General features: G+C 40.2%; 1 protein-coding gene across 1 annotated transcript in view; it reads right to left on the bottom strand.

Annotated features, from left to right (window-relative positions):
• HOPX (HOP homeobox) overlaps window positions 1-1,101 on the bottom strand; it is a 9,032-nt gene extending 7,931 nt beyond the window's left edge. The window contains 1 exon segment of the mRNA XM_014460163.2: window positions 1,075-1,101. Coding sequence (XP_014315649.2) covers window positions 1,075-1,101 — 27 coding nt within the window.
• Between the last annotated feature and the right edge of the window lie 13,951 nt (window positions 1,102-15,052).

The raw sequence follows: 15,052 nt of genomic DNA, 5'->3' as shown, positions 1-15,052 counted from the left end.
CGGTTCACGCGCTCTGCTCCGGGGAGCCCTCGGCAGGAGGGCTGTGCGCCCCACGCCTCCTCCTCCAAACGAAGGGCGCGTGGGACAGAAGTGACTGCTCCGACTTGGGCGGCCTTTCATCTCTCCCTTTTGCAGCGGTGGACATGGGTCCACGGAGATGAGCATCAGGAGAAATTTCCCCCTGAGGGCTGGTGTGAGTCCCTGCAGCTGCACCCTCCTCCTCCCCGCACCCCTCCACCCCGATTTTTAGGCCTGAGTCTGAGGCCAGGGGGCCACTGCTGCTCACTGCCCCGCGTGGCCTGGCCATTGTTCCACAGGACACGGGAGAGAGCCCACCTCATTGTGTCCCGTCTAGGTAAGGACTCCAAGACAGAGCCAAAACCTGACTGAGGAGCATCTACAGCAGCTGTCCTTTAAAAGCGCAGACTCCCCCTATGATTGTATTAAAATACACTGTTGCCCCTAGCCGGTGGGTCCTAGGTTGGATTCCGGTCAAGGGCACATGCCTAGGTTGAGGGCTTGATCCCAAGTAGGGGGCATGCAGGAGGCAGCCAATGATTCTCTCTCATCATTAATGCTTCTCTCTCTCTCTCTCCCTCTCCCTTCCTCTCTGAAATCAATAAAAATATGTTAACATACAATAAAATACACTGTAAAGTGAAGAGAACAGGTCCATTACAAGCTTCAAGCTCTCTTATATTTCCTTACTTTAGAACCAGACATTGCTCTAGCAGAGTTGGGGCAACATGACTTCCTACATTCCTAACTAGCCTCTGACTAAGGCCCTCCCCCCCGCCCCCCAAAAGCCAGCTGTGCACCCTTCCACTCCCTCTCCCAATTTAAAATATATAGAGGTGTAAATTTAGAGTCTTCAAGACCTTGGCTGTGGATTTGGTGCTAACAGGCCGGGACTTCACTTGCTGACAGTAAAAAACAAGTGCAAGTGTGGAAATCGCATTGGTTTGTTGTTGGAACAAACAATTGCAAAATCCTCAGCTACAATCCTGAGCACATTTTGATGTGGTTTGTGCCTGGGAAGGGCCACCCTCCACAGTTCCGCCTGCATAATGTTACCTGAACCTTTTCTATGGTGACCTGCATCCCAGGCTCCCTAAATAAATATTTTTCCCTCTCCTCTACGTCATTTGAAGAGGCTTTCCTGTAAGAGGGAATCTTGGGCTCAAGCCACTTGTCAGGTCACTGTAAAATCTCCCTGTGTTAGGGCTTTAGGCAAATAGCCCCTGCTATAAATACGCTAAATCTCCCTGTGTTTTAGGGAGCTCTGTGCTTCCCCTCCTAACAACCCCTAGCAGGGATTCCTGTCACAGTGCTGAGTCAGGCAGGGTCCAGCCAGGTCAGCAATGCCTCCTCTTCCTCGGGCACCTATCTCCCCGTTTCTTTGACACAGAACTTCCAACAGCCCAGGAGAACGAGGCCCAGGAAGACTTACTTTCCCAATGTCACCCAGTGAGCGACCAGCACCCTCGAATGGAAAGCCTTAGCTTCAGTTTCAGCCCCAATTCCATCTCCAGTTTGGCCAAAAAGCTCATGAGGGCAACAGTCTAACACAGGCAGGGCTTGTTGCCATTTTGAATGGGCACAGACTGCCCACTTAGGATACCCATTCAAGTCACAGCCGCCCATTGGAAACACCCACCACTGCTCATTTTGCCTAAAAGAACACAGGAGACAGGAAACTGCTGCCCAGAACGGTTCCGTCCTATTCCATTGACATAGTTATGCTGGCTCTTCCTTGAAAACGTGCTACTTCTTCGTGGAGCCCCCAGTCCTTCACAGAAAGATTAATCAAATGAACAGATTTCTAAACTGGACTCAGATTCAAGGACTGTTATGCATGTACTTTCCCTCTTTGTAAAATTTAATTGCTGTTATGTAATTCCAGGGCAGGCTAGTGCTCCTCGACTTAATCAGGTGCATTTTCTCTTATTACGTTTTTGTGGCTTCCTGTTACAGGCCTTTGTAAGAGGTTTCATGGGTAGGCCCGGGTTGACTTTGAAGTGTTCCCTGGGTTAGCTGGCTGAGGACCACTGGACTGGCTGGCTGCTAAGGAGATTTGTCGGAGAACCGTTTGAAAGTACCTACTTCTCCAAGGTACATCTAACAGAACTGATTTCTAGACATGAAGTTGGAAATTCTAACCTCTACTGTGAGCTCTACTTCGCTTCTCCACAAAACTCTGTCATTTCAGCCCTCTTTGGATGACAAGTGCTTGCTGCTGCTTCTTTGTCTCTTCTCTCTTTCTTTTAAAGGAAACTTATAAACCAAATCATTCTAGTGACCTTGGCCTTGCACAGCTTCTCAACGCTTGCCAGTAAGGAAACTGTTGAAAAGTTTCTCTGAAGGTAGTCTAAACAATTTTAGATGAAAAGAACTAAAAATATTTTAAAGCTTCTTAAACTTTAATTTTAGCACAAGTTCTATTGTTGCTGTGGTTATTAATGTCTTGTGAAATTTTCAAAGAGCAATTTGTCTTGTGGCTGTGTTTTCTTTTGTGGATGGGGGTGGGGGTGGGGAGATAATGCATAAACATTTCCAAAGTGGTTAAATGAAAGTTGCTGGCTTTTTCCTAAATCAACTCCAATGCCTGGTTGACAGCCTCACCTTTGTTCCCTATTTACCTGTATGAACTGGTTTACAGGAAGTGCGACAACTGGCAACTTGTAGAGATTGCAATGGACTCACACTTATCTTCTCTCTCGCCCAGCCGTTCTGACTTTTGTAAAGCCACTAACATCAAACCAAGAGAAAAAGATGATCAGTGGCAGATACTCCTCATAAACAGATTCCCATGGTGAGCTGGCCAAAAGCAAAAAAAGCAGATGAATCATTCTTCAGGCCCGTCTCCCAATTTTCTTTAGCTTGGAATTTCCTTTATGTTCACTGTGAACTTCCTGGAAGCAATGGACTCTTGAAGCATTTTTTATTTTCTTAAGTGGAAAAAAAAAAGATGTGCTGCCATTTCCCCCCCAAAAGTGGTGGTCTTTGGAAGGGGGTAGAGTTTTGCCACTCACCACTTACTAAACTACTCTGGATGAGGTGGGAGAGAAACCACCCAAGCTGTGTCTCTCAGAAGTTGACAGATAGGAGTGGAATACTGATCTGCCTCCCCACACTAGCACAGGTCTGGTTAAAGGACAGAGAGTTTTATTTTGGTTTTTGATTGGTTTAGGTCTTTCAGCTTAGGGCAGTAGTTCCCATGCTTGCCTAGGCCTCTGAATCACCTGTAGAAAGGTCCAGGCCCACCCCAGATCTCCTGAATCAGAACCACATTTTAAGAATCCAGCATGGAAGAGACATAAGAAGTTTTCCAGCTCTTATAAGATTTTGCAGTTTAATCCTTAAAATCAACTATAAATGTTTAGAGCTTCTTATATCTTATAGCTATAAAGATGCACTGAAATATCTTACTCTAACACTGTGTCCTCTCAGCAGTTGATGAGAAGGTAAGTTGAGGTAGTCTTAAAGGAATAAGTTTTTAAAAATACACATGGGGGAAATGTAAACAGCCTGCTATTACTCTTTTGTAAATATGGTCAGGAATAGGGAAATTGCCTTTAAAATTATGAATTGCAAAAGACTGTTTTCCATGGTTTCAAAAATTAGAAATAATGTAAAACCCTTTTAAAAATCTTTCAGAAAAAATGTATTCTTTTGTTGAGATCAGAGTTTAAGAAAGCAGGTCATCAAAAGAAAAATTCCTTCCACCCTAGCATACCAATTTCCATAATTGATTTAGAAGCTAAAAATTACAGTGAAAAAGACTTGGCAAACTTGAGTTTTGATTGTCCTCCTCTAATTCCTTAAATGTTCCAGTGAGGGAAATGCTGAAAGTTAAGTTGCCATTTATACAGACAATGTACATAATAGAACTTAAGACTGAATATTAGACTATGAATATACTATGTACACATAATGTCATTGCTGTCTCCAGGGAAACAAGATTCCAAACCTTTGTGAGCAAACAAATTTTTTAATGCTATATTGTTTCAAATTTTACATATGGAAAAAAATAAACTGGAGGAAAATATAACAAAAAGTTAACAGTGGTTATATCTAGGTTGTGGGACTTCAGATGACCTAAACATTTTTCTTCTTTATATTTTTTTTCTGGTTTTTCACATTTATTACTTGGAAATTAGAATTTTTTATTTTTTTTATTTTTTTTAGGAAAAGGCACCCTTGATCATATCAATTGTCTTCTGTTTCATCTGAGTTTTGTACCAAATTACATTTTCAGAATAAGCATGAGAGTTGCTTTCCATCAAGTCTATCTAGATGATTAGGGAAGTAAGAATTTTCATTTCCCACTCAAATATTATTAGGTATCTAAGGATATATATAATGTACATGTAAGTTATGAAGCATAAATTAAATTATTACCAGGCCTATGGAAGCTGCTTGTATTTCTTTCTCAATCCCACCCTCTGGCTTATCTGCCTCCAGAAGAAACCAAGGCTCTGACTTTTGTATTAATCATTCTCTTGCTTTTAAAATTAGTTCTATCACATATGTATGGTTCCCTAAAAGAACCCTTTTTTTAGAGGGTTCTTTTGTATGTTTTTGAAATGTATAAAAATGGTATCACTACATATAATTTTTTTTGTAAATTGCTTTTTTTGTCAACATGCTTGCAAGACTCATCCATTTTTCTACATTTAGAGAAGTTCATTTATATTCAGAGCTCTTTTCTTTTTGTGGATATTTGGGGTTTTCCAGTTTTTTGCGTTATTTTTTTTTTGTTATGATGAACATTTTCTTTCTGGACATTTTCACATATGCCTTCTGAGGCACATTTAGGAGGGTTTGTCTAGGACAGTGATGGCGAACCTATGACACGCGTGTCAGAGGTGACACACGAACTCATTTTTTTGGTTGATTTTTCTTTGTTAAATGGCATTTAAATATATAAAATAAATATCAAAAATATAAATCTTTGTTTTACTATGGTTGCAAATATCAAAACATTTCTATATGTGACACGGCACCAGAGTTAAGTTAGGGTGTTCAAAATGCTGACACACCGAGCTCAAAAGGTTTGCCATCACTGGTCTAGGATATATACAGGGAGTGGAACTGGTCATAAGGTATGTGTCTATCCAGTGGTTCCCAAACTTATTTGGCCTACCGCCCCCTTTCCAGAAAAAATATTACTCAGCCCCTGGAAATTAATTTTTTTAAAATTTTAATAGCAGTTACTCATAGCCCCCAAATGCACCTGTGGCCATCACTGCCCCCCTGGATCGCTGCAGCGCCCACTGGGGGGCGGTAGCGCCCACTTTGGGAATCACTGGTCTATACACTTTACAACGTAATTTTAACTTGTCTTCCAAAGTTGTTGAACAAAACTACATTTCCACCAGCGGTGCATAGAATTTCCTTTGTTCCACATCCTGATCAACACTTGTATTGCTAAATTTTTAAATTTTTGCTATTATTATTATTATTATTATTATTTATTTGTTAATCCTCACCGGAGGATATTTTTTCATTGTTTGTAGATAAGAATGAAAGGGAGGGATGGAGGGAGAGAGGAAAGAGAGAGAGAGAGAGAGAGAGAGAGAGAGAGAGAGAGAGAGAGACATTTATGTGAGAGACATATCAATTGGTTGCCTTCCGCATGCCCTGACCGAGGCAGGAACAAACCTGCAATCCAGGTGTGTGCCCTTACCCATGACCCTTTGGTGTGTAGGTCAACGCTCTGACCACCTACCAGCACTGGACAGGGTACTGTTATTTTATGCATTCTTTTTATCCATGAATAATATCTAAACCTTCCTGAAGCTATTTATATTTTCACCCTGTTTAACTTCTTGGGGCTAAAAGGTTCCAAATGTTTACTGTTTGCTTATAAGAGTATTTCCTGTTCCAGCCTAAGAGATTTGAGGTATTTTTAAAGAATTTAGATTTTGTCTCCAGGCTAGCTCATTATTCCCATTGGTGACCAAGAACAATACAAAAGATGTATGGAAAACTAATTACAGCAGACCTTGTCTGTATTATGTTAAAAATGTTACTATTTCCCCATCTACAGAAGTCAGAACTTGATTCTGCACTTTAAAACTGTGTTAACCATATCAATTATTGCCCTCTCCAAAAAAGTGAATATCGAAGTCTCCAAATAAAAACCACAGAGGTGAATTTAAAATGATTGAATGAAGAAGGAGAAAAGTTGTAGGAATAGACAGGAAGTATAAAAGAGATGGACTATTAGGCTGTGAGTTTAAAATAGGATATAATCATGTAAAATCAAATAATGTACTCAAGTGTTGGAATTGCAATACCACAATCATGGGGTGCTAAGCTACAGTTCAACAGCAGATAGACATTAGTTCTTTTCATTTCTCTCACAATCCTTTCTTAGGAAATAGAATGGGATTAGTCCTGTTTTGCAATCAGGAAAGGTTAACTAACTTGTCTACAGTGTCAGAAGAAGGCTCAGAAGTCTACCTTTTCTTTTGGCTACAGCAGTAAAGGCAGTTTGTGATGTCATTAGCATCAAGATCGATTTAGAGTCCAGCGGTTCTCAACCTGTGGGTCGCGACCCCTTTGGTGGTCGAACGACCCTTTCACAGGGGTCGCCTAAGACCATCCTGCATATCAGATATTTACATTGCGATTCATAACAGTAGCAACATTACAGTTATGAAGTAGCAACGAAAATAATTTTATGGTTGGGTCACAACATGAGGAACTGTATTTAAAAGGCCAGAAGGTTGAGAACCACTGATTTAGACCTACAGAATACTGTATATTCTCCTCATGCTCTACTGATGTCAGAAATTCTAAGATATCTCTGAATCCCCGATTTGAACCTTTGAGCTCTAATTTTAGTCATTGTCACTTTTAGTGAAGAATTGGGCCGGGGGTGGGGGCAGTCTTTCTTGTGTGGGCCAGTCCTACTGTGGTCTCTCCAGCCTCATTCCCTTTGCTGCGGCTGCAGCCTTTTCACAGACCTCCACACGTTCCCTAGAAAGCCCTAGTGTGTACTTCCCACCAAGGCAACAGAGATGATGGAATCACCCCTTTCAAGCTTTGTTCTGACTCCATTTTTGGAGGTGCAGATACACTGGGGAGATTGGTTCAAGTCTGTCCAGTAAGAGCTGAGCTCTTAACTGTTGACTCAGCGTAAAAGGTTAAGAGCTCAGGGTAAAAAGCTAAGAACCACCTGCCAGCTCCCTGACAAGCACAGTGTTCTCCCAGAACATGCTGCACTTGACTCCGTGAGTCAGGAAGACTGAGATGCCAACTCGTACTTGAATTCATGCCATTCCAACTGGACGCCAGGGACCATCTCATCCCATGTACTCTTATTCCCCCAAGTTTTGTCAGGCAGAGAAATCATGAGGGTTGGTTTTCGACATCTCCTCCCTGCTCTGGGATTGCATTGCTTCGTAGTTAATCCAAGGCTTCAATATAGGAAGTGCTGCCTTCTTTCCTTTGAAGTTCTGCATATCTGATGTGCACGTCTGTATGTGCTCTGTGTTGTGCTAATTCAGCTTACTGCTTTCGAGGCCCTCCTCTTTAAATTCGCTTTCCTGGTGCCTAGAAGCCCCGCCCCGTTTCAGGAAACCCAGCAGAATTAAAAGCAAAATGAAATTTAAGTTAATGGAGCAAAAGTTCATATATAGTTATAGGGACCGTGCTTCCAAACTGTGAGGTGCCTGCTTACAGAAGATATTGTTCTTTAAATGAGTGTGAGCTAGGCATTCAGTAGGGCATCTCTTGGGTGGCAAACTGGTCAGAACAGCTTATAAGTCTCACTCTTTCTGGGTAACAGTCCCTTTTTTAAGCTTTCTGGGCTGGCAAAGCACAATATTTGAAACCAGAACCTTAAAAAAATAAAATGCTGTATATATTGCTTCATGAGAATGTTTCCCTGGGCGGAATTTCTGAAGACTAACAAAGTGGGGGTGGGATCATATCTTAAGCATGTTTTCTCATTAGCACTTCGACATTGTGTATTGATTTCAACTTAATTATTGGTATTTTCACTAATTTAATGGTTTATTTGCTCATTCCTCTACTTCACTCCCCAATTTACCTTTTTATCTATTAATAAGGAAACATTAATAAGAAAGAAGTTGAGTAGTGAGAAAGTTAAAAATAAGCAGGAACAAATACACTATGAATTGGTGAGTAGATTTTTCTAGGCTCTCTTGTCCTATGAGAATAATGACCAAATGGAAATTGTTTTGAAATAACTTGTTCATGGGCCTGTCTTCCCCACTAAATTATATTCTATGGTGGATATGTCATCTCTTATACATTTAAATCTCTCCAGCTTTCATTAGAAGTATCTGGCACTTAATAGGTACTCATTAAATGTCTATTAAACTGAACTTAAATGATGCCATCTGGCATGACTTGATTCAGAACATAAGTTAGGAAGACACTGCTCGTGTTTTCAACAACTAGGACTGGCCATGTTCAAAACCAAAACATAACATTGAAGAAAATAACTTTCCAACCTTCTAATATCTCTTGGTCCTCACTGCCCCAAACAGTACAGAGTTGATTCATATTTTTGAACTGCATACAGAAACCTCACCCGTATTATAACAATAACAACAAAATATTTATTGAGTGATTACTATGCACCAGGCACAGTCCTAAATGTCTTAAATGCATTAACTCATTTAATCATCAGAGAAACAGGCCCTCTTAATATCTCCATTTTACACATATGGAAACTGATATAGATGAAAATTTATATAACTTTCCCAAGGGGATGTATATAACTTTCCCCCAATACAAATCCAATGAGCAGCAGAGCAGGGTTTTAAACCCAGCAAGTCTAGCTCCTGCATCCATGCTATTAACCACTACCCTGTATTTCTTCCTTGTATTGAGCAGTTATGCAGACAGAAGAGCCTTGATGGGCGATTGTGGAAAGAGGGGCAGTAAAGCAATGTGGTGCCACCCGGAAAGGAGTAATGTGGTGTCCTGTGTCTGCCCTGGCTCCCCTGTGGGGTGGGGCTAGTCTGGGAGCAGCGTCTCCTTCCCTGTGGCATGTTTCTCACGGCTGCTGACCAGACACAGCTCTGACCCAGCTAAATGGACAAGCCAGTGATTTCAGTGAATGTCACCAGCACCACTAGCCTGACTGGCTTTCTTTCCCCACATGCTCGTCTGTAATTGGCACAGACATAATTGAAAGATGACATTATGTTAATAATATAGTATACAAATGAGAAAAAGTTACTGCATCCAACAGAATGGAATAGAAAGCTCGGCTTCAACCAGACCAGATGGACCTTAATGACTATTTCTTCTATTTAATCCCTAGGTGTACAGAGTCTGGTTGAGTTGATTAAGGAACTTCCTAATACTGTTGCAAAAAGTCTCTCGGTGGCCCAGACTTTCTATGGCCACTTACAGAAAATAGCAATATATTATGGCAGCTACTGGAAGGGAGAGTGTCTGTGAATGACTACCAGCAGTGAATCAATAATTAATCCTGGACATAAAATTATTTGCATACACACTGAGTCCTTTTTACTGATAACTCATGTTCTAATCCAAAGTTTTGTATATGGAAACAAAAGGAAGTGGGAAAGATAATAATCAAACTTTAGGCTTCTTTTTTGAATGTGCTATGATAAAGTGGAGTATTAATCCACATCCTTAGAAATAAATAGGCTAATGAAAGAGGGCAATCTCATTTCCATGATCTCCTTATAAAAGATATCCATATTTTAAACAGGTTGCTTTTCCAAAGGTCTACCTCTATGATGATGGTGTGGAATTCAGAAAAAGTTTTATCTGGAAAGAACATTATAAATTGTAGTTAGACTCCGAGGCTAACCCACAAAAAGGAATGTAACTAAAATGGTACATATTTGTTACTGGGGTGGGGGAGGGAGGTAGAAAATAATCCTGTTCAAATATCCTAGTGAAATTTAATAAGAAATCATTTCATTTTGAAAGCAAATGCTGAAGAAAAAGCAGTTTTAGTTAAAATTTGGCTTAGAGAAAGGAGGCTTTGGTGCAGATATTGAAGAGGTTTTCAGGGAACTTTTGATGATCTTAGAGGATTATAGCACAACTCATGTATTTCAAGTGTCCAGAATAGTCTCTGACACATTGTTGGGTGTCCAGTGAATGCTTATTGAATGCATGTCGATTGAACTTTATTTTCACTGCAAAAAGTATGACTTTCCTTTATCGTATGAAGACAATAATTAGAGTTGTATTTGTGTCATAGATGAAGAGGGGGAAAGAGGAAGAAGGGGAATGTTGAAAAGCATGGATGTGAGCAGCAGGTTGTTTGAGACAGAATCAATGAACAATCAAGAGGAAGCCAGAGATGACTTCGCATGGTCCTCTCCTCCTCATCCTTCTACCCAAGGGACAAGGAGGAAGAGATTTTATGTGTCGCATTCCCCGAGCCAGCCACCAAGCAGCGCTGCCAGACAAGAACAGTTTAGTTGCTGGCCAGAGCTCTTTGTAGGTGGGAAGAGTAAGAGAGAAGCAGAAATAAAAGGTTTTTGAATATACAGTATTAGTTACAGAGGGAATGTTTGTATATCTTTAATGGGCAAATTGTATGTAGAAGATACATTTTATTTTATTCTTAAATATGTTTTTATTGATTTTTTAGAGCAAGAGGAAGGGAAAGAGAGATGGAAACATCGATGAGAGAGAAATATCATTGATTGGATGCCACCTACATGCCCCCTTCTGGGGATCCAGCCTGCAACTCAGGCATGTGCCCTGACCTGGAATCAAACCCAGATGTCTTGATTCTTGGGTTGATGCTCAACCACTGAGCTACGCTGGTAGGGCTATAGAGGATACATTTTAAATTCCCATACTGAATGAAAATATTACACTGGTATGGAGTAGTAGAAAAGCACTAGGCAAGGAGTCAGACCTGGATTTCAATTTTAACTCCCCTGCTTAATAGTCACAGGACCATGGGTGAGGTTTTAAGCTTGTGTGAAATGTAGCTCTCTTCTCTGTAAAATGCGGCCGAGAACTTCCTTCCTTGTCTGTTTACTGCAGTTGTGGTCCAGTGAGATTGTGCTCATGAAACAGCTTAGGAAACTAAAGTGATATAGCCATTTCCAGAATGTTACATTATTTCTTCATTCAGAAAAGTGAAGATGGGGGGATAAGGACACATATGCAATACCTTAATGAATAAAGAAAAGAAAAAAGAAAAGTGAAGATATTGGGCCAGATGACTTCTGAGATCATTTCTCCTCTAAAATGCTAATGATTAGAATGGCCTGCATTTTATTGTTATTCCTCATCAACAGTTTGCTGATGTCATTGGCCCGAGAAATGGGAGGACATGGGTCCAATCTACGCCATGTTCCTGATTTGCCAAACACTCTGTGCCGACTTTCTACTTCAAAGGACAACTAAAGAGCCCACGAGACATTTTCAACCTACATGCTTTTTAATGTTCAGTCTATCTGTTAAATTAACGTGAACATACAATTTGCCATCCAACGTGAAACATTTAAATTTAAAAGAGGTGCTATGAATAATTACACCAAGATACCAGGCACACATCACAAGTGTCCTAGGCAAACCTGGGCATCTGGTCCCCTTATCATAGGTAAAATGTTAAATTTGTCACTTAGGTGTAGAAAGATAAAAATGTTCCTGTTGAATTTAGGCATCTGTAATGCTGTCACAGATTAGTAAGATGCAGGTCTGTTAGGATCTTAGAGAATAAAACCACAGGAACAGGTTCTTTTTTACTCTTAAGAAAGCCTATTGTTGCAACTCTGTGTGGTTAAAAGTAAGGAGGATCCAGGATGGCTTCCAATTTCCTGACCTTTCGTTTTTATTGCAGTTTGAATACGCAGGGTAGAAATTTGTCTGGTAGGATGAATAATGCTTGGGCCTCTGCCTGCTTTGGGTATTGTTAGTAGGGTTGTGCTGATGCTTAATAAGTGCGAATATCCATTACATCTCAAACACAGTCCCATCCTATGATCAAATGGAAACAAAGGAACAAAAACGGCTCGTACTAGAGATTTCCATGGAGCACACCCGTGTGCGCAGGGCTTTTCAAACCAGATAATACCGGAGAGGTGAGACTTGTGAAGTAAACTGAATGATTGGATCTCCTCGTTGAAAATGTCTGATGCCCTAATGCAACAACAAATTTGACAGAAAGATTTTTTTTTCCTATGGAGGGGGCAGAGATCTCAGTATTTTCTAAAGAAAACCATTAAACAGAAAAAGAAATGTGCACTACTAAGCTTAGAAGCAAATAACAAAAAGATCAACTTTTAAAGCAGTTTGTGAAGGGAAAAAAATGGCGCAAATAAGTCAAAAGGACAAGTAATAAATATTCCCTTTATGTTTTAGAGTGTGTTATTAACTTTTGGTCACCCATTTAGCTTCCTAATTATACTTTATTTAGGAGGGCATTAATTAGATAAACTAGATTCATAGACTATAGGCTAGGAAGCTATATGTGTTTGTGACATAGAAGAGAAGGGGTGCTCAAAAACTTAAATACTGATGATAGAAATCATCCTGGTATTTTAAAAATCTAATACAGAATTGTCATAATGCTCTGCAGCCATTCAGTCACTTTAGAATGTTAAAACATAGCGTTTCTTTGTGAAAATGTACTCATTCCCAGTGCCTGTGAAAAGGGCTGTTCATTTGTAAGTTCATTTGCTTTTCTCATGTATGCTGGTTCTACAATGTGTTTGCCCAGGCCCTAATTGCTTAGTAAGGAACAGCAGTTAGAGGCCTTCGTAGTATTGCACGTGCATGACCTGTAGATGTTTAGGCTGCCCTTTCAAAGGTCATTGTGACCTGCCTAATGCAAGCAGGCATAATTTCCTCAGGTTGTTTGTACACATTGTGAAATGTACAAAAAAGACTCTGAGAAAAAGGGAATTATCTCTTTGCACAAATATACTTGAATCAATTATTATTTTTATGGTCCAATGACCATGCTTATTTTATTACTATAATTAGGCAACGGATAAAATGATACACACCTGGTACTTTGTAGAACCCCAGATTATGCCAAAGTCCAACCATACATGCTGTTTGTTACCATGTGGCTCAGTGATATGGGCCTTATTGAGTTGTTATTATGACTAATGAGACAAACAGGGGCGGTGCAGCTCTAGCCTACTCATTAATATCACAAAATCATTGAAAAGGACGGATATACCAGGAAGCCCAGCTCAGGGGATAACTCTGAACCTACAGTAGATTGTTTCCCTGAGGATCAAATATAATGTTGCCAAAGGAGGCTGGATGGAGCCTTAGAAAACCTTCATTCTCCTTCCAGCAGCATCACTTTGATCTCCAAGTGACTTTGGACAACTCACTTAATTACTTTGAACCTTCATTTCTTCATCTACAAGTGAAGCTATAATCCTTCCCTCACATATCTCACAGGGTTACTGTAGAGTTCAGTGAAATGGATTATGTTATGAATAGCACTTTAAATTATAAACACTATATAAGTACAGAGTACCATTATTAAGGTTCTAATCCAGCTTTCCCAGTGACTCAGGACATAATATTGGGCAAACGAATGACATCAGGTTTTGTAATCATTAAATTAGGGAAACATTTTAGAACCTTCACTCAACCTTATAACTAATAAGGTTGGAGCGCCCTGGCAAAGACCAATATGGAGCGCCCGGCTGGTGTGGCTCAGTGGTTGAGCATCGACCGTGCACCAAGAGGTCACTGGTTCGATTCCGGTCAGGGCACATGCCTGGGTTGTGGGCTTGATCCCCAACAGGAGGCATGCAGGGGGGCATTGATGTTTCTCTCACATCAATACTTCTGTCTCTCTCTCCCTCTCCTTTCCTCTCTCTCTAAAATCAATAAAAACACATTTAAAAGAAAAAAAAGAGATCAATATGGAGAAATAAAATGCTTCTAAAACTGACTAGCTCAAGTTTAAGAAAATAACACTGATCTCAGAAAATTATTTCAGTCACGATTAAAGTCCTAGTAAAGTCCTAAAAAAACCAGAGAAACTTCTAAATGTTTGAAATACTAGACTAGGACTTGTGATGTCATGTGTCTCCATTTCTCAAGGACAACTCAATATTTCATATTGCTTAAAGAAAATACAGGCCATCTAGCCCACGCCTTCCCTTCCCCTGTCTGCCACCAACCAGACCCAACACTAGAGGATTACATAAGCAAAGAGTGTATATAAATAGCAGATTATTAAAAAGAAGTTAGACATAATTCTTTAGAAATATTAGAAATATAATCAACCATGTAGATAGATCTTAAAAATATGGTGTTGAGGGGAGGGGTGGCAGGGAGAGGTCAATAGGGGGAAAAAGGAGACTCGTGTAATACTTTAAACAATAAAGAGTTAAAAAAATATATGGTGTTGAATTTAAAGAGAGAGCAAAAGGGATAGAAGAGTGCCAAAGAAATAGATTGAGATGTACAACTTAAAAAGGGTCTTGTGCCTAAAGACAGAAAAAGAAAAAAACTTCATAAATTAAAAAATTGTTCGTCTGCCTCATCTTTTGGAACTTGACTATGTAATTCTTTCCAATGTATTTTTTGCATGATGTGGGATACTTCATGGCTCACTCAATACCCTTCATGCTGCAGCTTACACCATTGCTGGTCTTTTTTTTTCCCTTCAAAGGGCAAGGTGAATAGCTCGCCATTGACCTTCATGACTACCCTATATACTTTTCCACACCATCATCAAATAGCTTTCTACCCTTATCTTCTCCAAGTGAAATGACATCAGGTCCTCTTGCTGTTCCTTACAGATTTGATTTTATTATTATTTAGTCGTCTAGGAGCCCTGTTGAGCCAGTTCCAAGGAATCTCCACCCTTTCAAGTTGTGGAATGTGAATCAGGTACAATGCTCTTGCTTTCTTCACTCCTGCTTCATAAACCCCAGTTCTAGCCATCTCCAAGCAGTGCCATGCCACTCCCCAGGCAGTGTGTGAAGAATACATAATAAAGTGTAAACACTCCCAGGCATAGGTTACTGAAGTAAAGTTTATTTCTAAAACAGATTTCAGCCCTAGCTGCTTTGGCTCAGTGGATAGAGCA

This window comes from Myotis lucifugus, unplaced genomic scaffold, assembly GCF_000147115.1.
Source record: "Myotis lucifugus unplaced genomic scaffold, Myoluc2.0 scaffold_127, whole genome shotgun sequence".
Classification (NCBI taxonomy): Eukaryota; Metazoa; Chordata; class Mammalia; order Chiroptera; family Vespertilionidae; genus Myotis; species Myotis lucifugus.
The sequence above is the reverse complement of the archived record's forward strand: the minus strand, read 5'-3'. Positions and strand labels throughout refer to the sequence as shown.